At 39.9% G+C, this 26,498-nt stretch overlaps 2 protein-coding genes across 9 annotated transcripts in view; one reads left to right on the top strand and one right to left on the bottom strand.

Moving 5' to 3' along the window:
* Window positions 1-14,612, bottom strand: part of shisa6b (shisa family member 6b) — a 66,306-nt gene extending 51,694 nt beyond the window's left edge. For all 6 annotated transcript variants that reach the window (XM_086016416.1, XM_086016418.1, XM_086016419.1 and 3 more), the window contains exons 1-3: window positions 13,343-14,612; window positions 11,263-11,423; window positions 2,237-2,335 (exon numbers count right to left, since the gene is read on the bottom strand). In XM_086016416.1, the coding sequence (XP_085872542.1) occupies window positions 2,237-2,335; window positions 11,263-11,423; window positions 13,343-13,869 (787 nt within the window). In that variant the 5' untranslated portion in view covers window positions 13,870-14,612. The remainder of the gene's footprint in view (window positions 1-2,236; window positions 2,336-11,262; window positions 11,424-13,342) is intronic.
* LOC147129530 (transmembrane protein 238-like) overlaps window positions 1-26,498 on the top strand; it is a 143,471-nt gene that overhangs the window by 54,765 nt on the left and 62,208 nt on the right. The window contains exon 4 of one of the 3 annotated variants that reach the window (XR_015082523.1): window positions 17,100-17,184. The exons of 1 other annotated variant lie outside the window; for it this stretch is intronic. The gene's annotated coding sequence lies outside the window, so the exon portion shown is untranslated. Of the gene's footprint in view, window positions 1-17,096; window positions 17,185-26,498 lie in introns of all 3 variants that reach the window. One more of the 3 variants, XR_015082522.1, reaches the window with a different exon arrangement.

Here is a 26,498-nt window from a genome sequence, read left to right as displayed (position 1 = left end):
AACTGTGTGAAAGTGGGTTTTTTTATATTTTTAGTTGAATGGATACCATTCGGCTGGAAATAACAAACAAAAGTAGCAAAAGATTGGAGAGAGTGCATTTTATGATTAAAGTAATTGGCGATTTTGTCGTGTTTATATTTGGGAAATGACTGATGTCCCTGACGGTTTTGACAAAATAAGAGTCCTTCAAGCATTTTCTAGAGCAGCGCTTCTCAAAATCTTTGAGACAACATACATATTGTTGCTATCCTGTGAAGAACACATATTTTCCATATTGTCTTTTTTTTTTTTTTTTTTTAAATCACATTAATAGGATGTCTAACGGGGAATCCCTATTAAATTGAAAAAAAAATAGACATAAGTTCCTTTCACAGTACTGTATTGCAGACGATATAAAATATAGTAACTAGTAGGCCTAAGTGTTCATCAAATTGAGGCAGACGTTTTATACGTAAAAAGGGTTATGGTTAGGGTTAGTCCTTGAACTTCTTTTTGTAATTTCAACTCACTTTACTAAATTAAAAAACAATTACATTCGGAATTCGTCCAGTGTGTGTGTGTGTGTGTGTATATATATATATATATATATATATATATATATATATATATATATATATATATATATATATATATATATATGGTTTGTTTATCCAACTGTGCTTTGGAGAGCAAGAACGCATATTTTGGAAAAGTGGTCTCAAAGTGGAGACAAACACATGCAGAAGTACATCACAATCACTCTCAAGATAATGAGCTTGATAACACTTGTGGTTACTGTGACCAGTGGTGTAAAGTATTAAAAAAGACACTTCTGAATACAAGCGGGTGGGAAGGTAAACATCCCCATGTCAGAATTTACAGGTACACTAAACAAGTGACCTATCGGATATCACGGTTTGCATTTCCTGATCATACTTAATGGTCAATGTATTCACTGTTGAATTTGTATTCACCTCTATAGGTGATCTGTTCATTTATACTGCAGTCGCACTGGTAGTGTTCTGATTCATATCAGTTTTGAAGGAGGCATGATTCCAATTAAAAGATAGGCGATTCCATGTGGGGTTTTTTTCCATCTTTATCTCGCCTGAACCATAAAAATTGAATGTATGTTGCCTTTTTCCCTCAAATATCTATATGTTGCTAAATGGCATTATTATCTCTCACAGTCCAGTATTAATACACAAGCATCAGATGTCAATACTGTTGCTGTCCAATATCCAAAATAACGGTACTTGCACACTTAGAAGATGAATTTAAATGACAGATAAAAGCATGTTTTACAACATCGACTTACGAGCATTGGGGAAGCAACTTCACTATTTGAGTAAACATAACCTTGATTTTCAGAAGATGAGGAAAAGGAATACTTGTGGTGCATGTGTGCATTCTGAAATCCACAATTTCTGTACTGATGACTTAGCATATCTATCTGAAGCTTGAAATCAAAGATCCAAAGTTAGCGGAGGCATGGCTTTGGTAATAGACCCGGTGATCGTTTGCAGATGTTTATGGTAAACTGCACGTCATAAATTACAGCCAATCAATTACAGCAACTACACATCATCAGCTGCTGTAATTGTAGAGATGAACAGGAAATCAGGAGGTTTGATAACTAGGAGTCAGATTAGAAAAAGAATCGTGCTTGAATTATGTGCAGACGATCCTTTTTTTTTTCTTTTTTCTTTTTTTAAATACCAATACCAATCAGCCCCATTCAAACAATACCTGCAGTCTTACTGTGGCACAAACCTTTCCAAATAAACAGGACCAAGCCAAGGAGCCGTTGCCTTGCAATCCCCCATGTGGTGACACACAGGGCATCTGATTTGTGCAGCCAAAATGGATGGGAATAAATCAGAGCTTGGCCAACATGGGTGAATACTAATCAATGTATTACCCAAGGGATAACTGTGGTCCCTCACTAATGGCTGTGTGCGGAAAGGATGTCCAGCACTTCACGTCAGCTTCCCTCCCATCGGTTGTGTGTATTGTGTTAACATTGCATTTAATTGCAAAACAGTGGCAGCAATTCATGGGGATTATTCTGGAGGGAAATTGAATCGGGAGACATTTCACCTACCATTATTGTTTCGCCGTTGATTGCCTATGTCACAAAGTGGAGAGCCGCGCTGGTCTCGTAACCATTCAGTTGGTACATACATTCCGAAAGCATGCGACGTATTCTGGGTCCGGTTTAACAAAAGATTAAAAAAATAATAATAATATATGTTACCTTTCTGAGGACCTCGCCCCAATGTCACAAAGCCGGAAGAGATGAAGTTGTGAAGGTCCGCACCACCACTGCTCCGCACACTCTCCTTCCCATAGTGACCTGTTTGTACACAGATTGTGGAACCATTTAGAGTACATACACACCTTAAAAACTCAATCTGATGACCTACAGTAGGTGCTAGTCATTTGGTGTGTTTTGGAAATATGACAGTTGAAAGTATTTAATAATTACAGTGGTCCCCGGCATGATTGGTCGTGAGGCATGATTGGTCCAGTTTAATATTATTTTTGTTATTGAATTAAAATATTAATGAGTAACATTTTGGTTTAACCATTTCAGCTCGGCACATGTGCGCCAAAATGTTCGATCTGCCACTTCAAAATTATTTTGGAGAAAACAGTTATTGTGCTGTGAGCCAAAGTCATGTGCTTAGCCTCTTTTCACGTAGTCATAACAGAGTAATCAACCAATTTGCCACCCTTAAAAAAACGACGGCATTATTGGATGCGTTCACTCACCGAGTAGCTGGCGATTACAGATGTTAATTTGATTTTGATTACATTGCTAACTCCTAGAAGGTAATGTTTTCTCTAATACTTTTGTTAATTCAAAATGATGGGCTTGGCTTACTGTGTGAGAACATAGTGACTGACTCTTTTTTCTGCGTGAACTGTAACAACAAATTCCAAAACAAACAAAAAAATGAAATATCTCAAAAACCTGATGTGCTACAAAATAGATATATATTTTTTAAATCAGTACCAAAAATAAATTACATTTAGTGACACATAAAGCCATCTCTGATTTAAATTTGCTGTTGGGGGCTATTGGATAAAATGTCATTTTGCATTAAAGTCTATTAAAAACCCTTTTTTCCCCGGATTAGTATTATTAACTTAATTCATTGTTTATTTGGTATTGTGTAGTGATTAACAAAATCAAGCAATATTTCAGAGGGATTGATGTACTCACCAACCTTTTTGAAACGGATTCAGTTAGTGGTTCGATCATTGCTTTCCAAAGTAAAAGCAGATGATTGCAATAGTCTTATTTTGTTTGATGTGGAAGTCAACCCAAACATAATTTTTTCAAGAATATGTTCCCAGCAGGCCCACTAGTTGAAACACAGCATTCTGGTTAATTTTGCGTTTGTGGAATATAAGTTAAGTAGAAAATGCACTCGTTTTTAGCCATCTCTGGGGGCGGCCATTTTGTCTTCTGTCGACTAAAAATGACATCACAACTGCTCACAACGACCAATAACGGCTGAACTATTTTATGAATCTGAGCCATGATTGGTCGTTGTGATGTCATTTTCAGTCGACAAAAGACAATCTGTCCGGCCCCAGAGATGTCTAAAAATGAGTGCATTTTGCTGCTTAATTTACAATACACAAATGCAAAATTAGAATCAGAATGCTGTGTTTCAACTAGTGGGCCTGCTGGGAACATGTTCTTGAATAAAATATGTTTGGGTTGAATTCCGCTTTAAACAGATGCACTACAGAAATCAGGGAATAATTACTTAAGTTAAACAACACCTCTAAACTATTAGTCGATTGATAAAATAGTTGTCGATTCATTTGATAATCGATTAGTTGTCGGTGAATCGATGAATTTCATCGCACCTTTTATTTGTCATTGTGCAGGTCTTTATCGTGAGCAGCAAGTGTCTGTCTAGAATACCATATTTTGGGTGGAAAAGTAGATATGCATGTTTTTGTTTTTGATATGTGTAACAACTTGCAAATTCATGCACTTAAGCACAAGCTTACCACCCACTACACTACTCCATAAAAAAAAAGTAGGACTATTAAATCCTCTGACACAATTCACAAACAAAAAAATATCTATGCTACGCTGTACATTTTGCCAAGCGGAATTGCGTGGCATCCACCTCCCAAGCAATTAGTTTCACCCACCCACATAGCCGTGCACTTTGAACTCAAATCTTCCGACCACAGTTTTAATGCAAAGGCTTTAAAATGTCAGTCTGCAGCTCTTTTCCCTTGTGAGATGCTGGTTGTCATTGGCGTTTGTCACCCGAGTCATTGGTAAGCTATTCCATGGTCCGCTTCGACAACCCTTGAATCTGAAAGACCCATCAAAAGGAATGCCCCTCATCCCACTATGCGTATTCTCATTTTAAGGTGAGGCTGCTTGGTTTGCCTGCGGCAAAAAGGGCTACACACCATGAATTCAATATCCTTGCTACAAAGGAAATCACGATTTTCACCTCAATAATGCCATGAAATTGAGCATGCAGTGCATGAAGTGGGTGCTCTGTGGTTTCATATAGTAATACTTAATCTGAATTCCACACAGGACACCCGCTGCTCCGTAATACCTTTGAGAGAGTAAAAATGTGAGTGATGATATAATTTGTTTTTACAAACCCTGCTAGTTGGGCTACTGTGTGGCTGGCATTGGGGAGGTACACCCAACTCCAAGGTCGATTTAAGATCGAACACAGCCATGCGGGAATACTACACTGTACACGGATTACTGATTTTAGAGCTGGGACGGACATGAAGGCATGCACATCGTGTTGACTAATCTTAAAGTTTTGCAACATTGACAGAAGCCCACCCTGCTATCGTTTTCCAACGAAAATAATGCCGCACATGCACACTCAGCGGGGCTAAGGTTTCAGATGTATAATAAAGGCCAATAATGAGATTTAGGAAAGGAAACAAATTAGTGGAGGCCTCTCAGGGTGCGTACTCTAGTTAGTTTTACCCCCTAGTGCTTTTCAGGTGGACAGGCGTGAACACAGCAAAGCAACGTGCAAGGGATGATCTCGGCGTGGTTCCAAACGTACTGCAGTTTGCAGGGTTTTTTTTTTTTTTTTTTTTTTTTTAAACACACGAGTGCATTAATGAGCCTTCTGTGATGTAGCATGTGCAACAACATTAGTGATAGCATGAGCAGCTAACATGTTGAAGTGAGGTGTTATTGATATGCTTCCACCATGCTTGAAAATCATTACGGTGACATAACTATGAATGTCATGTCAATAGATTAGACTGTTAACTTAATGGACACATTTCGACTTAGCATGTGTGCAGTTTGCACCTGTGTATATGCTCAATAGAGTATTTGCTGCATGGTTTTGTTTGAATGTCTGATTGTAGAACAATGAGGATTACGTGCAGTTGTGCTTTTAAAGTTTAGCCTGCTCTCGTGTTCATATATAAAGTGGAACCTCAATTTAACAGACCCAGAAACAATGGACTCCAGTCCACTCAAAACGCCCCCTTATAAAGTAACTGTTCGAGTCTATTAGTTCCAAAGTAGGCCGCAATTTGCCGCAGCGCCAGTAAATAGTAAAGGACAGAGACTGGTGATGTGTTTCTGGGTTGTACTGCTCTTTTCTTAGATAAACAGACTAACAGTAGACTAGAGCAGGCTAAAACACACATCAATGTGGAGGCCATGTTGGCAGTCACGATGTTACGATCAAAGGCAGTATTTTGACATGGTTAGGTGGCGGCTGTGGCACGTAATGGAAAGCATGGACATTAGGTTAAAATTGCCGTAAGCATGCTGCTCAAAGGGGCGTGTCCTGTGTACCTATCTATGACACGTTTCTCAAAACATGTTCAGAACACAGAGGGGACAAAATGAAGCACTAACATTGTGGCTCATGAATGTAACAAGATTCATGCCATTATCCTCCCCCAAGTACCAAAAAGGTCAGTTTTGATGAGCGTTTTTTAAAAATTGAGTTTCAAGCCTATGTGATATTTACAATAATTTTGTACTGTACTTTGCATTTTTAGGTTACCAAAAAATGTGCTTTGATGTGATGGACAGTGGACCCCTTGCCCCAATCAGTGCATCAAATCGTTATTATTTTTATTTATTTATTTATTCATTCAAATTTATCAATGAACACCAAGTTGCTTCATTTTGTGTTGCTTAATTCGCTCATCACTAGCTAGCTTTCTTCCTTTTTGTTGTTTTGTGGCCAATAAAAGAAGAGATTGGCGACACGTGGTTTCTGGTGACACGTTTGGGTGCGGTTACTGTGACACGAACCAAACCTGAGGCGACAGAGACGTTTTTTGCAACTGTTTCAGACCAGAGAAAATGAACTACACGTGTGAAGGCACCCACACATGCTGTCGCTTAACACAGGTGCTCTCACGACGGAGCTTTTAATAAATATGATAATGCTTTGGAAATGTTGTTTTTAACATGAGAGTGATGATTATATTGACAAGTGGGAGTCAGTGATGTCACGGTGGTAAGCCCGCACGCTGTATTAATTGCAGGGTGGCTACAGCCATGGGTGTGGGTGTTTAAGAGTGTGTTATGATAATTACCTCTGACTGAAGAGGTTATAGTCTCACCCACGTCTGTTGTTTTGTCTCTCTCAGCACGATTGTCATGAAACTTTGCAAAGGGGGCCTAACATAGGCCAAGGTCCAGCTAATTATAAACTCAAGGACAAATCCATTAAATGTAGGGAAAAATTAAAATTAATAGACTTAACGCAGACCTGAACTGTTCAAGTGGCGCCTTTTTATTGTTATGTAAAGGTAAGTGCTGGCCAGGCACCGACTTGCATTAACCTCAACGTGGAGTCTCAGTCATCATATATTGATCGGTCTATCTGTCAACAACTAGAGAGGAGCAATTAGCTCAATGCAATTCAACGACTTTGTGATGTATGCGTGTGTGACTTAGCGCATTAAAAAGTTTGGAAAGTGCAGCTGATTTATTTTCTGCAAAATAGAAAAAGGGACAACAAAACCACGTCAACCTAAAGGTCATCGAAGCTGGTGGAAAAAAAGAAACAACAACAACTAAAGGTGCAAAGCTATTATCGCAATCACTGATTGTCTCCAAAAAACTGACCTTTAAGATGATAAGAGCACATACACTCGAAAGAATTTCAAAGTATATTGCAACCATTTTTAAAGGCTGAAGAAATAGTTTATGAACATTCGACAAACCATGCGAACAGGATTGAAAAGTAACAGATCATAAGAGATGGGCATTCCGTCCCAGGGACAGAACGGTCCGTCCCGGATGGATACCCGTTTTGGGTATGGAGGACGAGAAGTTTTTTTTAAAAAGGATGGACTAAGCAAGGACAGAAGTTGGTTTTCGTACATTCCTGTAATCGTCCCAAAGTGGGTCAAGTACCGACTGACGTTTTGTGTTGGGTTCTTTTTAGTGCTGTCAATTGATAAAAAATTTTAACTAAATCTCCAAATTTTACAAAATTGATTGCGATTAATCACATTTTTCAACTACACTTTTCTACAAAGCTTGGAACAGATATTTACTTGAGTAAAACCTTCAAATTAATGTGGGGGGGAAAATTAAAGTATATTTAGATTCAGAGAATGTTCTTTCTAATTTTTTTGTGTCCATGTAAACGTAGCCGATGACTCTTGATCCAACTCGTATTGAACATCTGTGGAAGGAGCTGAAACATGCTGTATGGAAAAAGCGCCCTTCAAACCTGAGGCAATGTCATGGTTTGCTTATGGAGAGAGGGCCAAAATATGTGATGAGAGGTGCAGAAATCTCATTGAAAGTGACAAAAGTCATTTGATTGCATTAATTGCCTCATAAGGTTGTGCAACAAAATATTAAGTTAAGGGTACCATTTTTTTCTAGGTCTGTTTCAGGAAAAAAAAAAAAAAAAAAGTCTGTTCAACCACAATCCAAAAGCAATATCTGATTTTAATTGGTTAATTTTCTTTATTTGTGTTTATTATTACTCTTATTTTTATTTATTTCTTTAACGAAGGGGTACCAACAACCTCCACGTATGTAGATGCCTTGCTCTGATCTGGTACTCTGTACAGTTAAGTAGATGAACATCCCTTGCCACTATATGATGAAAGATAGTAATCATTCTTCTTACATTATAACGCTAACGCTTCTTTTTCTTCTGGCAAAGCCATGGGAAAAAAATGTTATCTGCGTGTTACTTTTTGCAAGCTGCTATGTAAGACTAATTGTGTTTTTTTTTTCTTTCGTACATGGTGAGTAATATGAAAGTACTTCACACTTCCAGTGCTAGCAAACTATACATTCCATCTCTTTGCATATGAAGAAGGAAAACCAATTGAGGCAAAAGGAAAGGGAGAGGGGGAAAAAAGAGGTAAATCATTGCCTCTAGAATGCACTAAATAAATCAAATTCAGTTCAGAGATCTGCCGGCAAAACTGCATTACTCAGAGAAGCGATTATTGTTTATTTTAACTGAAGGCAAAGTCCTGTAAAGGTATCTGCTCCTCACGTTCAAGGTCTAGTCCTTGTTGTGGCTGCAGGGTGTGCAGTGTTTACACTCAGATCTAAACAGATGCAACAGGGAAATATGTATATATATATATATATATATATATATATATATATATATATATATATATATATATAAAACAACACTTCCAACGATGCTCTCATATTATGCTGTCTGCACATATTTTGCTTCTGGCGCAGTCTTTTTTAAACACATGATGCTGTTCCAAAAACAGAGGGAATTTTGCAGTGCACCAAGGGTAGTACAATGTCGTCACAGGATCGTAATGTGAAAATAAGTCAGAATATGCCTCAAGACTGAAATAGAGCTCTGACTTTTGGAATAACATAGCAGCGATGCATCATTATATATTAATGCTCTTACAATTAAATAAAGCTGAGGCTTTTGACAGAAGTTAGTGAGGTACTTGGCTACCTTTTTTTGTGGGTCTCTACACTTGTCTGTAGCACAAAATAAAACGCCTGAAGCGTCAACTTCAGTTGAGAGTATTCGCTTTGTGCATGTGGATGCACATGAATGTTCTCTGAGTGCAAGTGGGTGCCACATAGCCCCTTGTAGTGCTCTCAATTTTTATACGTTGTTAGTTCCAGCCATGCGTTGCAAAAGATCGATGAATAAAATGATGGCCGGCCTTTAATTAATCCAAATCATTGGTCACCAAGCTTTTTGAATCTGAGAGCTGGTGTTGATTAATGCAGAGGGCTACCAGCTTGATACACACTATTGAAATAAGAAATTTGCTCAAATTACCTTTTGTTATGTTATGATTATTATCTAATGATATTCATCTATGTGAAGACACGGATGATGTTAATGATTTCGCAACAAGCTTAGGTAGGTACCATAACCCAACGCTTTATTTCCCTAAATCTTTGCAAGTGTGTTTTCAAATGATCACTCCTTCAACATTCCTAGGAAATCGTAATTTCTCATCACAATTGAGATCATGTTGCGGGTGTGGGCGACCTAGTGCTCGCACCATGTTGGTGAGCCCTGGTCTAAATGCTTGCCAGGTCAGATAGAAGACAGTTGCATATCGGTTTGGATGTTTGAGGACTGACGGAAGAACTGGACCAAGGCAGCGGATAAGAGAAGGAAGCGCAAAATGAAGGAAAGAATGCAGACTACATTCACAACAAGCAGAATGAAAATGCTAGAAGCAGATGTCTGACAGATGGCAATGTGGCAGAAAGAGGACAAGCCTACATGAAATACACGCCAAAACCAAAATATAATGAAAATATGCATGACGGCACATGTTTCTGTCCTATCCAGGTGATGTCAATGAAATGCAGTTTTGTGTTGTGACAAAACTTCTTTGGCCCTCATTTGGCTTTTACAAATGTTTCAATCAAATGAATTTAAAGTATGCAATAAAAGAATTTAGTTGAAAAGCATCCAAAAATGTGTTTTAAGATAAGTTTTAAAGATGGTCAGAGAGGAAGCTTTCCTAACGTTTAACGGAAGCTCATTCCAAATTCAGCCTTCCGAGCCTCCGCTTCGGTATCTCCAGTAGCGTCTGGTCCGCTGACCAGATGCACCGGGAAAGTACGTAGAAGTGGAGAAGCTCAGGGAGGTTAGACTGGGAGAGACCATATAAAGATTTGGGGGTTAAGATCAGGGGATGTCGTTAATATTGGGAAGCCCTTTGAGACTTTCTTGTGAATAAGGGCTATGTAAATAAATTTGACTTGACAAAGACAAATAAAACAAATCTTATATTGAACTCTAAAATGTACAGGGAGCCAGTGAAGGGAGGCCAGATTTGGTGTTATGTGCTCCCTCCTATGGGCTCCAGGAGCGAGCAGCAGCATTTTGGACCAACTGGAGACACTTGCTGGCTGACTCCAAAATAAAGTGCATTACGGGAATGCAGCCAAGATTTAAGGAAGGTCACGGATTATTGTTTCTAAATGCTGTTGGGAAAGGAGAGGCTTTACTTTCTGCCTAAGATTTAAAAATAAATAAATAAAAACAGCAATAATTTGCCGGTCCAATTTAAAATCACATACAAACGTTATTTTCAGTCACTTGTATACACACACATTGTAACTATTTATCACGTGCATTTGTTGAGCCATTCACATACAAAAATAATGTAAATGTCAATGCGTCCATTCATGTACACGCCGGCACATAAACACCAGTCTGAGGGAGAAAACAATTATCCTGGTCCTTACAGCTGGCTATGGCTATAATTGAAATGACTGTTTTCCCCACACTAACAACCGCCGCTTTTTCACCTGTGCTTTTAAAGCAAATGCTCTCCAAATGTACGGATTTACCCGCCACCCGCTTTCTGAATAGTTCCACATAATCACACATTGTTAGCGACTCCTTCACCCACCGTGTGCCTGTGAGGTCACAACTTCCACCCAGTCCAACACTGCGGGGCTGCGTTACCTTGCCAGCCTGCAATTATCTTCTCTTGCCGACTCGCTTTCCCTCTGTTGCGCTCTCCCTCACACTCTATTGCTCAAATGCGATGATTACAGGATGTTACCATTGGAGATTATTCATCTGAAAGGTTGAGCACCGTGGGTGCTCTTTGGGGGCGGCGGCGGGGGGGGGGGGGGGGGGCAGGGGGAAGTGAAAGTATCCCAATGTCGGAAGGGAAGGAGGCAAATGACGTACTAGTGGAATCTGCCTCCCGACTGTATTTGACCAACAGCTATACTTATAAACTAGTGGATGCTTGTGAGAGTTTTAGTGTATCGGAGTGGATGAAAAGGAGAGCTCTTACCGTGGTTGGATTTAGAGGCAGGAACAGGAGTGTAGTGGTTCTTGGATGAGGTTCTGACTGGCGTGTTGTCTTTGGACGAGCCGTTCATCGCTGCAAAGTTCTCGCAGTCATACTGAGAAATGGGAATGGGCCCCTGTTGCCTCAGGATGTCAGCAAGGGCCCTGAGAATTAAAAGTCAAGTGCAAATGTTATTATACTCGAAGCATCCCCGCATGCTGATTTGAAATGAGGCAATAATGCGTCTGTTTCCTGCACGCCGAATAGCGCCTAATTGTTCAGACGTTGTTGTGCTATTATGGATAATTCGGGGCTTCTCTGTTTTGTGTGTGTTTTTTTTTTTTTTTAAGTCTGGGAAGATGATGAATGGGAAACAACATCACATGTGTGAGCATCTCATCTAATTAGGTTGAATCGGAATGATTTTTTTTTTTTTTTTAGACCGCGCCAGGTGCACATGAAACCCTCGAGGGAGCGAGGACGAGAGGCAGAGGCAAAACCGCGATGAAAGAAAGTTCAAAAAGTGTTTGTTTGCTTTTTCTGGCATCGCTTTTAAAAGGGAAATCAAACTACTTTTGCACGGGCGCACCAGCGCAAAGCTCTCGTATATCAAATATAACGTTGGGGGGGAAACCTTTTGCTTTTAAAATGAATATTTCCGCTCCCCTTGTCTTCCGGTTCTTGATTCAATGTGCAGTGGTGCATGCGTGTCACATGACCTTGGTACAACCCCAACATTAACAGTATCCATTATTCACAGTCTTAAGACTGCTCGGGCGTTGAATAATGCATAAATCCGTCCAATCTTGAGGAATTGAGCGTCAGCATTTGTTTCCAGATGTGGGCGCAGTCTGCAGCCCACTCATGTATGATAACTCTCACATGGAAAAGCCGCAGGAGGAAGCAGGAGCCAGCTGAGGGGATCAAACGTGGTCACTCGCCATCTACGTATCTCGGCTCTGTTAAGCATCCTTGCCAATTGCACACCTAAACGCACCGCACGTCATATGCGGGTCGTTTAAGTAGGAAAGGGTAGCGGGAGCGTGGGAGTGAGTTCAAGGTGTGACTTATGGCAGCTGGTTTGCCACTTGAGCCAAATATGTGGCCTATTATTGGCGGAAATGCAGCACGATTTTTTGACTGCAGTGTAAACTATCAGTGAGAGTTCCTACACAAACGCACATGCGCACGCACGCACACACTCATTCAAAGAGAACTGTCTGAGTAATGAGCTTCTTTTGATGCTGTAATTATTTCAGGCTTCCATTCTGACACACTTCTTTTTGGAGGGAACATCTGCTAATCGAATCTGATGTGAAAGGCGCACATCATTTGGCTCAGGAATCAATCAGTCAATCACTTTTCATCCATTTCAAGATTTGATATTTGATTGCGGCACACTAAATAGTCATCATTTAACTGGACTTTTCTTAACATAACATTTCAATATTATGCATATTGTTGTAAATCTACAATGGCATTACTTTTGTACCTTTTGACTTTTTTTTCCCTTACAAAATAAAAGCATATCTCTCTACTATTTTGGCTGTGGAAAACGTACAGAATTTACCTTAGGAGCCAACAATTAGTGTTAAGGAATATATTACTAAAGGGACCAAAATCAAGCCCGACTGTAACCCCATTTATGACATGTCCAGTTTGAACTTATTTTATTTTTAATGGTGAAAATATGTTCTTCGAGATATAACAAAAAATGATGACCACTATCAAACAAGAGGCAATAAAAGTAAAAGAGTATATGAAGATGACAAACTATGAAGATGAAAGAAATATTTTTTTTTCTCTGAATGGCTGCTATCAGAGGTGACAATCAAATTAATTTTGTTTTGGTGGCCCTAATTTGCAGTGATGTCGAAATATACTGCAGCACACTCAGAGTCGTGTCTAACATAAACTAATAACCCCGAGACCTTCTTTAGGTACAAGAAAACGCCACACGTTAAAACCGTCCCCCAGCGTGATGGAATGCAGTTCACACCACTGCGGACTACAGCCACGAAAGTGGACTACTATTTATGCGACAAAATATAGGCAAATGTCCGCGTTGAACAGTGTTCCTTACCTGTGTATGTTCATCTCTTGTGGCGGCTCTGTGGCTTTGTCATAAGCAACTTTGGCCGACACTCCCATGACGATGATGAAGGCTATGATCCCACAGGTGATGTAGACCGCCGTGTTGGTCTGGTCCATGCCCTCAAAAGTCTCCCCCGTCGGTACTGGAGACGGGGCGGCCGTCTGCACCCACACCGGCGATTGGTAGTTCTTGCAGGCTTTTTGATCCAGTCTGTCTTTCTTATACTCGCAGCAGAAGCGCAGGTAGCAAGTCCCGCAGCAGTAGCGATGGTCCGTGTTGTTGCATTCGAACATTTTGTCATACTGCCCGCTGACGTCGTAATAACCCAGGCAGGTGTCGTGGTTGCTGGCCGGAGCGGGCTGCGGTGTCTTCGGCAGCGGGGCCACCGTGGGCGCCGCTGTGGCTTTGGGAACCTTCCTGCTCGTCTGTTTGGGTTTTTTCCCACCCGTGGCCGCGCTCAGAACGCTCAGTGGATCCAGATAAATGAGAAGTAGCAGAAGGTGCTTTATCCCCATGGTGCGCGGAACAAAACGAGACTACGAATTTGGTAAAGGCAACTCTGATTAAGCTTCGCAGAAGATTCAGTCCTACGTAAGTTTCGCCATCGAGTGTTCTCCTACTCGCTCGGTCCCGTGTGCAGCCTTCATGCTGAATGCAACTCTGGGGTAGATTGCCGTCAAGGGCATATCTCAGCTGTCATTGCTCATGAAGTGAACTAAAGCCCGCTGCAGCCCATGATGATGCGAGGGCGGGGGGACGAGCGCATATCCAGAGCGAGAGTCACGCCTGTGGGCGCCCGGACTAGGGAGAGCCCTTCCCGTTTTTTTGGTGCCGGTTCGCTGTCCAAGGTGCTGGCGGCTGGGGCTCAGGTTCGTTCTGCTCAAATCGAAGTTAGACTGGAAACATAAGTAGAGCTCATTTGGTATGATCACCGCGTCAGCGACACGTCATGAATTAATTATTACATGATTCTATAAATGCAGGCATCTAACTAACTTGCTGCAATTGTGGCTCGTTCCTTACTAACGCTCCATCTAACACGCACATAAAACACTTTTTTCGTTATGTGTTTGATAGTGTCCACGTGGTTAGTACTGATATTCTCAATCATTTCTGTAAATTTTGTCAAATTGATTTAAAACTATTGAATTTGAGCCGCACATTTATAAACGGTGGGTGTGGAAAGCCAGCCTATATCTGCTATTAAAAAAAATATATTAAAAAAAAAAAAGACCCGCTGGACTTCTCTGCATGTCTGGGTCCGCGAAAGTAAAGCGGACCGCCAGAGCTGTGAAGCAGACCACCTCTCTTTCTCTCTACATGTCTCTTCTCCCTCCCCCCCAGTCTCTTACATCACTGCGCTGGCGTCAGAACTCAGTCAAGTGTCGGCAAATTGCACACAACCACCTCATTTAGCCCCCCACCATTCTGCAACAAAGCACCACCATCCATTCTAGCGAGCCGGCTTATTTGCATTGGCACTTCCAAATGAAATGGCCAGACAGGTTGTTGACTGTCCGCTGCAAAGCCTACTTTGCATAGTACCACATGCATGTTTATTTCCATTTGCAATCTTCCTCCACCTTTTTTAAAAGATAGCCATCATTATCACTCAGCTCAACGCCTCTATACATGCATCATTTGCAGGATGAATCCATAATCGACCGTGCTCACTATGTCTGGTCTGCAGCCAAATCAGAGCAGCCGTAGTATTGTGTAGAAATGATGGGGCAATTCTCAAGTGAATTTCAGTACCGCTGCACTTATAAAACACAGTGGGTCCCATTTTCGTGCCCAGCATAAATCTAGCGCAAAGTGCAGTCTAACTCCGCATGGGTGGTGTTTTCTTTCTTTGGTATTTTCATAGACAGGCGCATGTAGAAAGGTGTGTTTGCGCCGTTGTGGGAGAGAATACTTACTCAATGACCAATGAAAGCGGCTCCGGTCATTCCCTTTGAATTTAGCGCAGGGGAGGGCACGCACACAGTCTTAGACGTTGCAGAGGCAGAAATAGACTTGAGTCAATGCAGAAGATTAAAAGAAAAGGCAAACGAGGTACTTTAATTCATCAAATGAAGAAATGTTCTTATTTCTTTTATTCTTATTATTTGCACAAATTATGATAGTAATTAACCATCTGCATGCTGTTTTTGTGTGATTAGGATAATTTCATAAGGAAGCAGTTCCAAACAACAAAAACAAGTATTTTGGTCTTTGCATCATCATACCAGGGTATATTGATAAAATAATTGCTAAGTCTGTTGCTCTGGGTTCAAATCTAGACTGGAGCGTTTTGAGTTAATTGCAAGCCCTCCTCATTTGAAGATTGTTTAAAAAAAAAAACGGGTGTGGATCTTGCGTGTATTTGACCTTACACCTTTTAAGCTTTGAAGCTCTGAAGCCAAGTAAACAAAATGGAGAACAACAAGGGACTTCTGTACTGATTTCAGCATATGAGAGAGCAAAAAGCGAGTGTTTCTAAAAAAAACAAAAAAACAGAAAAGGCCTTGCTTTGGCAGATGAAAAAAATACAGCTTCATTGCATGGGACTGCAACACCAGTAGATGAAGAGTAAGTTCAGTACAACCATTTGATTTGCAATCATCACTTTGAGAAGGAAACACACTAAGGGCGTCTGGCTGTCAGCACTTAGAACCTGAGTAGTGTGCAAGATGCAGGGTCAGAGTGGAAAAATACAAGCTGAAACAGTTCAGTATTGTAAAGAAGGGACCCAGCAGAGAAAATATTGAATATCTAAAGTCTATACCTGCCATGGGTGGGCAATGTACTTTGTACTTTGTGGAAAGGTATTGATAATTTGATCGTTTTTTTTTTTTTAATTATCTTTAATGGAAATGAACACACTGTCTGAATATTCTGAATTTCCTGTTTCAATGTCATTGTTGTCTTGGGCCGAATAATGCAGCATAGAGAGGATTTTGCATTGTGATGGAAGTATTGTAGCTCAACATAGACCAGGGATGGGCAACCGGCGGCCAACTGTTTGATTTAATGTTTTGTTTTTTTACAAACCCAAAAATATATATATATATATTCTTTTTTTTTTTTTTCTTTTTTTTTTTTTTTTTTTTTTTTTTTAAACGAAAACAGAAAAAATTCTGCAAATATATTTGCACTTATTTTGTCCTTTTTGAAAATAGCATTTCTGTCCTAGATTGGTTAGGAAGTGTTCCCGCTGTGGCACTGATGAAAACTCGTGGCCCCCTCCAGCATTTAAGTAGCCTATCCCTGACGTAGCCGATATAGACGGTGTTTTTCTTAAATTTTCAATGAGTTAATCGATTAAAATACTCATGGCGACGATCACCATGACTTTTGTGTAAAGTTGTTTGTATATTTATGATCTTATACAGTACATCTTTTTCTCTTCATCTTTATTTTTATTTTCAATTTTGACCTAATTTGCATTATAATGTTCTGATGCATGTAATTTTAGTCATTTACAATATTACAGATTCCAGTAAATAAATAAATATGCAAAGAAAAAAAGTTATGAGACACAAATGCCCCCCCCCCCGAGCCTGAATTTTGACACCCAAAATATATTTATTTTATATCTTAACATTTTCAATGTGAAAGCAGAAAGGACGGACATTGTACCAATAATAAGCCCCCCCCCCCAAAAATAAAATAAAATAAAAGAAGTTTACTTTGTTAAAGCATGTGTTCAGCCTGTTTGTAGCGTTTTGACATTAAAGAAAAAACTGTATCCTCTCCACAGCAGACCCCATTTGGGATTCAGGCTTGCCTGGAGTGCTGACTAACCGACTGTGTTCTCAGTAGAGACGTTTGCTGTTTGACAAAGTAAGGTCAGTGCGATCATTACAAAAATGCAGCAATCAGTTGTTTTGTTTTTGTTTTTAACATTTGTGAAGCTGCCTCTGGAAAGTGTTAAAGCTTCATGGTGAATTGGAAAAAAAATGTCACATCTCTTTGCATTTCCCATGGCTCAGTTGTGCTTTATTTTTTATGGCGTCTAATTTTAAGGTTGAAAAACTCTCAAAGCTCTATTTAACCTGCAGCAGCAGGATGGTTTTAGACATGTTTTCCGGTCGGATGCAAACAAAAGAAAGCATAAACTAGGCACACAAAAATAATACATTTAGTCTAGTAAGGATACGAATTTTACAAGAATACAGTAAAGTAATCTTTTAACTTCCATTTACCAAGCTTCAAGATATAATTGAGCAAATGATGACCCAACAAGTGAGCATTCTTTCACTTTTTCTGGAGCCAAATACCATATTTAGTCATATTTGTTGAAATGTATGTATGTCTTTTTTTTATGTGACAGCCACTTGGTTACTGATTGTTTAAGCTCTGTGGTACCGTCTGTTTGTCCACACTAAACAGAAGGGGAAGGGCAAGGTTACAGACACACAGCACAGTGAACGCAAACTGGAATGAGGGACCTTGTATATAGTGAGAGACTGGCTAGGGTGAAAAAATGACTGTCAAAAAAAACATTTGGGCATGCGAAGAATGAGGAGGCACTTGGCACCTTTTTTTTTTTTTTTCCTTTCTTCAAGCTTTATTACAGCATGTGGTCTCATTGAGATCAAGGTCTGTTTTACAAGAGAAAATTGGGAACAAGAAACATTTACAACAGCAGACACAGAACTTAATGAGAACAGAAATAAACTGAAAATTAGCAGCAACAAATACAAGAAGCGGTGTTTAAAAAAAAAAAGCTAATAGCGATTTAATTTCTCCAGGATCAATGACTGAGTCAAGTTTGAGGGCAGATTGTAATTTGTTCGATTTGAATGGAGCATAATAACTACAGCTGGATCTAACAATGTTGGTGAGCATAGGCGGGATGTCTAATGTTAGATAGCTACAAGATCATTTTCTGTACTACTTCAATTTTGGTGAGAGAAGTAAAGTAATTTGGTAGTATATTAAGAAGTGCCTTGTAGATGAATAATATAAGATGATTTTTTTTCTCCTGGATTGCGGAGAGAGCCAACCAACATTTTGATACAGTGTGCCATGATGTGTGTGAAAGTTGTCTGGGTTCACTGCTTAATTGGTACTATGATAATACAAGATATCACCTTAATCAAGGATAGACAAAAAGGATGATTGTATGACAATTCTAGGGTTTGAGGGGAACAGACTGCTTTAATTCTGTGTAAATCATCAGTTTTAATTTTGAAGCAGTCTGAAGATGAGTCAGGGCTTATAAATTGTAGTCATAAGCAAAAAAAAGATGGACATTAGCTCATTCTATCCCAATGGCATATTTATGTCATTTCACAGAGGGTCTGAAAAAGTCTGGTACTGAATGAGTTAAAGTACTGAAAGTTTAGGTTAGGTAAAAATATCTATCAGGTAAACAGCATTGGTCCAAGGGTAGATCCTTGCGGCACACCATTTGTGATTGTAAAGCGGACTTCATTGAGTATACCATCAGCAATAACAGCCTGACTTTTGTCAATCTAGTATGAGTAAAGCAGTTCGGATGAAGTATTGTACTGTATTAAGGGGGACACAAACTCAATATCGATCAGAATGCCGTTTTTAGACGAGTGGGCCTGCATAGAACTATCCTTGAAAAAAATATGTTTGTGTTCACTTTCCCTTTATTTTTTTAATTATAAGTGCGTGCAACAGGCAGAATGTGACAAAAATGGTCAAGCTTGAAAACCATTTAGGCCTGCTAAGACATTAGCATGTTTACTTATGATTATCAGAATTGTAACATTTCTCAGTTGACAGAAAATCAAAGTACAGAACTGAAAAAATATGAGTACTTATTTGTTGCTTGTCTAACAAATACAATGTAGTTTACTCTTCATGTTTATCTGATTAGCCCAAAAATATATCAACAGAGATTCAATTCAATCTCTTTCCATTTATAAACATGTTTTTGTAAGTTTGTCAAAAATCGATAATAAAGATAAACAGTGCCTTCATCTGTTAAAAATCTGTATTGTACTTTCATGGGCTCTGGTTTGGGATTATCAACAGGATTATGGAAGGACATGACAAGAGCACCCTTCCTGAAACACAAATATGTTTTCCTGCTCGGAGCCGTTTGCCCACTTTAAACATTACATAACCACAATGTGCATGGCAACTAGTCTAGACTCATAACCACTGAGTCATTTTTTGCCTAAAAGCATAGCAGTTGTTGTGTCTGTGTTGTTGCCGAGGAAATTGGTACCTTTCCATAGTCTGGTATACTATGAAAAACGACTAAAAATAGCCATGTTTTTGTTTTATTTTTTTTCTCATATTTGTATATATTCTGCCTTTCCTGAACATGCGGTGTTTTAGTTTGACCGATAGCTTAAAGTTCTTCAAACGACGGGCAAAATGTTCTATCTTCAAACTGTTTATTTGTCATGAATGTTCATTCAAAGCACTTTCAACACATCATCACTGTCGTTACCGTTACATGAAATTAAGTTCTCTGATAGACGGGCCAACAGAGTTTAGCATCACTATTCATTTTCATATCATTTTAAACCATCAACCAACTGCTATTTTAAAATTAATGCATACAAATAGAACATCCAAAAATTCTCTGATTTGTGGAAACAATTAGTATCACTGGAATTTATCTTTAGCCTTTATTTAGTTTGCTGACTGCCGATTTCTTCTTGACATTGTAAATCAACTCTGCCTATGTTCACATGTAGTATGTGTGCCTTATAAGACACTGTGCTCAATGAATTGTATGTTAAAACAAATGAGTAGAACAGGTTACCGGTAACCTAAAAGTATTACCGTAAGTCACCGTTTCATTTGTGTAAGTTTTGCCAAACTTTTGAAACCTTTCCTCATCATTTTTTAATTATGATTTTGTTGTTAATGTTCTTCGGTGATTGGTTGGGAGGAATCGCAGGGTTCTACCGCCTTGCAATGAAACCTGTGGTATTCATTTGGAGTTTTTCATAATATCTTATTTGACACTGATTTTCTGCCAAATTGGCACAGGTGTAACACTGCAGCTGACATTTAAACTCGCCAAAGTGGGAAATTCCTGCTCCTGTCATGCACATTCACTCAGTTGATGCTGACCAGATAATTAGATGTGTGGCAACATTAGCATTAGCGTCTGAATACAGGCATACAAATAAGGCCCAAAATGTCACGGTCAGTGAGTCTTTGATATGAATATCCATATACTCCTCCCGTAGCCATCAAAATTTACCTGGATCCTCCTCCATTAGCAACTCTGATCAAGTTTACCTCCTGCACATGGAGGCTGCTCAGCTGCTGTCTTGCAATCATTTGACTTTGTTTGACAGGCAAATCTCCAACCCATTTAGGATTTTCCTCGTGAGTCTTTAGTACATTGTTGCCGTTACCACTTCTATCTCCCTGCAGAGGAAATACTATTGTGTGGAGAAAGTCCGTTTCCATTATAAAAGTGATTTCAAAAGCTCCCTGACAGGAACAGTTGAGAGAAAATAGTTTGCATAAGCATCTTTCTTTTCACTTCCACCAGTCGGATAACTGCTTTGTTTGGGGTCCTCCTTCAATGTCAAATCTGCTCTTATAAAATTTACCTGAAGGCCTTATACTGTGTACCTTAGCACTTAGCACTTGAGGCTGAGGTTGATAGACCAACTTTGTAAAGGGATTCGTCTCTCAGTAGATTACATTGAAATACTTTTTGATCAAAGGTATGTCCCACCTCCCAACAATTAAATACGTATCAAATTAATTCACTTGGACTGGATCGTGCATACTGAGTGACATGCTGAGCAGCTAAAGAGAGCGTGATGATATTTGTGTCTGAATCGCAAGCCAACAACGATGCTGGTTGGGAAGCTGAGGAGCAGTTGCTTGGTTACCACGTTTTACGATGTTATCCCTACTCGTTGTAATGAAAAATTTAAACTCATGACAGAACCATTCTCAGGAATTGGACCATGAGATATGGATGTGCTTGGGGACATCTGGATCAGGGCTGGAGGGAAAACATCAAACTATAGCACACATACAACAGAAAAAAATATATGTAAAGGATGTCACTCCTCAACAATTTATGAGGAAGTTACAGGATCGACAAGAAAGTGGGTACACAACCACTCAAAATGATAAGGTAGATGCATTTTTGTTTGGTCAGAATTGCCCACATCAGGGTTCAGTTTGAAACCAACGGGGAAGATGTGCCATAAATGTTTGAGACACATTGATGTCCTTGCAATCAAAGATGATGCATTCTGAATGTTTTCTTTTTCTCTTCTGGGTTCACCATCACTGCCATCATTATTCAAGGCATTCTCGGTATCTTCAGTTCTGCCACCTCCAGCTCTGTCTCCTGACTTCTGGTCATTGCTATCATCTCCAAACCATACCACATGACTGGTCTCATTACCGCCCAATAAATCTTTGCTTTCACTTTAGCTTTTGCTCTTCAATTGCAGATCACCCCTGACACTTTCCCCCACCTGCTCCATCCTTCCAGTCCAGTATTCTTTTCCACATTCCCTATTGTTCCCAGTAGTTGATCCCAAGTACTTCAACTACTTGCACACCACTGAGATCACTTTTGTTCATGCCCGTAAAATGATTGGCTAAGTTTATATGGATACATGTAAACGGGAAAATATGTGAAATAACGCTAACGTTTAAAGTAGAAATGGACGCAACGATGTTTTGTTGACACGGAAGTCGCTGCGGCTTCTTCTTCTACTAGTACTTCCGGTATATTTGCTCAATCTGCCATGTCAAAATAATTTGTTCTAATCAAAAGTGTGATGCATGTATATTTTTAGTGTCCATGAAAACAGTGCATCCAATCATAATTTTAATCGAAACTCTGATTGGATAAAAGAAATTTGGTCCCTGTAAAGGTAACCAGTGTCAAGCCGCATCTGACCTTTCTTCCTTGTCTCTCCAGTGCATCTCGGTTCACTTCCACCTGCTCACGTTGTCAGCAAACATCATAGTCCACAAGCATCTGACCTCATCTGTCAATCTATCCATCCAGAAAACAAGAAGAGTCTAAGAGCCAGTTCATGCAGTCCCACCTCCATCTTGAACTCTTCTTTCACCAGCGGTACACCTTACCACCGTCTTACTCTTCTCGTACATATCCTGGACTAGTCTAACATCCTTCTCCAGATTTCATCATGCATACCACAGCTGCTCCCTTGGCACCCTGTCATATACTTTTTCCAACTCCGCAAATACACAATGAGCTCCTTCTGACCTTTCCCTGTACTTTTCCATCAACACTCTCCGGGCAAATATGTCATCTATGGTGCTCTTTCTAGGCATGAAACCATACTGCGACTCACAAATCTCCTCTTATTGTCGCAACCCGACCACAACTACTCTTTCCTAAGTTTTCATAGTATGACTCATCAACGTACTTGCACTGTATTTACGACTCCACACATAACAATCTTGTCAATAATAAAATCGACTGCCATCTCTCCGAGGCACTTCCATACCTCTGCAGCTATGTCGTCTAATCCAGCCAACCTGCTGTTTCATAGTTTCTCCCTCTTTTGTACTCCTCTCTGTTTCAATGTCCTCATTTATGAACTCTTCAAAGTTCTCCTTCCATCTATTCAGCAACCTTTTCTCACTTATCAGTACATTTCCATCTCTGTCTCTGTCGTCCCCCTTGCCGGCCGCAAATCCTTCCCAGCTCGGTCCATCTGTCTTTGCTCTTTTGTGTCCAACTCATCGTGCTCTTTCTGTCTTGGCCTTTGCCATCTCTCTCTCTTCACCGCCCGTGCCCTCTCCTTATACGCCAGTCTGCTCTCGTCAGTTCTCTCGCTATCCCATGTCTTCTTCGCAACTTTTTTCTTTGCTGAATCCCCTCATTCCACCACCAAGTCTCTATATCTTTTTTTTGTCTGCCCAGAGGACACACCAAGTACTTTCCTACCTGATCACTGTGGCTGTATTTATCTGTCCATCAGCCGGTTCCTCAGGGCTTTTCTCAACTCCTTCTTGAAGTTCTCACAACATTCCTCTTTCTTAACTTCCACATTCAGTCCTTTGTTATGCCTTCTCTATCTCTTTTTTTCTTCCTTTTTTTACCTCAATAGTCATCTGCCATCTGATGCTGTCTGGCTACACTCTCCTGTCACCACCTTATGGTCTCCAAGCTCTCTAGGTTGCGTCGTCTACATCATATTGCCCATGTCTGTGCACCTGTCTCCCCTCTTGTAGTATGTCACCCTGTCTTCCACTCCTTTTTAGAAATAAGTGTTTACCCCAGCCGTTTTCTTCCTCTTTGCAAAATCCACCACCATCTGTGTTTCCAAATTCCTCCTTAGCACCAAACCTGCCCATCAGCTCCTCAATTCTTACATTCAATGTTCCAACTCTCAGTACAACACCCCTATACTTCCTCGTCTCTCTCTCTCTCTCCTACCCAACTTACCCGCTTTACTTCATGTACAGTCAAGAGTAGCCCAGTTTCCACCAGCACCCTGCAGGTCACCAGCACTGCTGGCAGTCTGGTATGGAGCATAAATTTGTGATTTGCATATTTTATTTGGACATTGTTTTGTGCTGGATGCTCTTCCCCTCAGGACCGGCACTAGAAACACACTGGCTTGTGACCCCTTGTGGGTGGTTGTCACGCTGGATACTGTAAATATTTAATTTAACTCAATTGAATTTGGTTCCTTTAAATTAAAGGTCATGAATATTTAGGATGTTCAAAATGTAAATAATGTCCATGGCATTTATAGGGGTCCACGTTACTTTTTTAAATTTGCCGTTAGCGTAACGAAAAATGTCTTCCTTGTGAGGAGTTCCTGGAGGCAAATTGGATTTTCAAAGATGATTTCCAGTTCATTTCAGAACAATTCTTCAAAATGCATTTCAAAGTTGAACATTTTTTGTGTTTTTGTTAAGTAACATTGTTGTACTCTTTCTGCCATATAAATCTAAGTGCATGTTAATCTCAGTGCTGGCATTCTTGGCTACATGGTGGCATCAAAAACACACGGTGGTCTTAAATTTTAAAAGTAAGAAGACTCCCCCTTTTTATTAGCAATATTAGCAATATTGTATTAAGCCACCAGGACAGAGACACTTCCGCAGTATGTCCATTTCTTGCAAAGTTTGTGATACTTCTCTTTGCTCTTTGACATCACTAAAAACCTTTAGTATCAACAAGAATCCTTTCTACTTAGATGCTACCTAAAATCAAGTCTCATGGCACACAACTTTCACCCTCTGAGATTATGTTCATAATGTTACATTTGTGTGCATATAATTTTTCTTTAGAGGCACTAATTATACATTTTCTCACATTTCCCGATACTGTCCACTTGCATTGAGACCAAGTGGGGCACTTGCCTATTAGTTAAAGCTGCGGTGAAAAGGCTTGCTGCAAGTTGCAGCTGGAACTGTCTTTTTCTATTGTGTTAATCATGTAAGGCTATTTTGCTTTCAGAATCCATCCATTATTTTCAATTATGAGCTTCTGGGCAACAAGAACACTGTCGTGTGTCTTGTGTGGCTTTATAGCGCTTAGCAGCTGTCCTGTGTAATCCCAACTGGTGTTATTTTTTTTTATATACTGTAGTGTTATACATTATCGCTAACTATTTGTTCACTGTTAGCAAATTGGGCGAATGGATGGGGTAATTATATTGTCTTGGGTGTGCCAACTATTGTAGTGATGTATTTAAAAGATAAGTTTATCATTAAGAAGTAACATTCAAAGAAAGCACTACAAAAAGTTTCAGCCCTTGTGTTTGTGGGGCCATTAGCGCAGCTTTGTGGTGACCGGTTGAGCAGAATAAAGGCTTTTAACAAAATTTTGAGTGCCTTAGAACTTTATTTCCCACCCTCTTAGCAATTTTAAGCAAGCAATCATAACAAGTCATGCAGAATAAAGGCTGTGGAGACATTTTCACAGTGCTTTTCTATTTCCATATGACCACCAGAAAAAGCACTGGCGCTCATAATCATTAAGGCTAGAGGAAACGTCAAGCTTGTTATTATGCATATACGGGCAGAAAATGCTTCATGTTTGGAGCGTTTTGGTGAAGTTATGTGACCTACAGGGCACAGTTTGCAAATTAAATGGCTTTATATTAGTTATGTGGCCAAATGTGACCCTGAGATGATACGCATTACCTGAATGAGAGGGGACTCAAGGCAGGAAAAACACTTTGCTGTAACAGCACTGACAAAGCAAATGAAGTGGGCCCCGTCTGAGCAGGCCACCATTGTTCTTGACTCCTTTTGCTCTCTCTCCAGGGGCCAATCCTTTATACATGCCGTGTTCTGCCATTACCATGACCCAATTTCTTTTGAAAACTGTGCTTCCCAAATTGCAGAAAGAGCTCTGACTGGTACAAGAGCTTTTAACAGAAACTGCCCCCTTGAGTTAACTATGCGTGCTGCTGAGTCCTCTCCATAAAGTGCTTTGTCAAGAATTTCTGATAATGCTTTGTTTTTTTGCCTACAGGGCTACAAGTTAAAGCCGATGGCTCTGAGCAGGCAGGCCGTGAAAGAAAACACACACAGCTTTTCTTAACATGGAAAAGGGGACAAGATGAAGTGGTGCTTCTTGATCATAGTTAATGCAGCCATTCTCTTTTTCTGCATGGTGCGCTAGTGCCAAATGTACCTGAACGCTCTACATCAAAACATTTTAATCCAGCTTTCCGCTCGATGCTCTATGTGTGCCAGCTGCATCCTTAAAATGAATAGTAATATCAGGGCTGGGGGTAATTGTACTTGTCAACTTGTCATCATTTTCCTTAACTGGCTTCTTCGCTGGAAATCCAGTCCCACTTCCTGTGCGTGGAACCGACAACGAGACACCACAATGTCTCTGTAATTTACAGCCAGACTTTGAAATGAATGAGTCTGTTTGAAGATCCCGGTTGCCTTTTGATCAGGTTATATATTCCGAGTACACCACGGCTGAGATTATGAATGATTCTTACTGTAGTGAACAGCCGCTTTGTAGAATAGAATGATTTGCTGTGGATGTGTAGTGTAAGCATCGGATGGATGTTACACACTTATTGAAATTGAAAGGTTCCTTGCAATGCCATGCAATCATTGATAGATTATGATAATCTTCTTTGAATTGTGATCACTCTTGAGATGCACACTTCATAATTTCATTCCATATGAATAGGTCATTTAACACGTCTGATGCGTGAACATCATTAAG

Source organism: Filicampus tigris, chromosome 19, assembly GCF_054856515.1.
Source record: "Filicampus tigris isolate MCC_2025a chromosome 19, RoL_Ftig_1.0, whole genome shotgun sequence".
Taxonomy (NCBI): domain Eukaryota; kingdom Metazoa; phylum Chordata; class Actinopteri; order Syngnathiformes; family Syngnathidae; genus Filicampus; species Filicampus tigris.
Note: the sequence above shows the minus strand (reverse complement) of the source record. Positions and strands in the feature narration are given on the sequence as shown.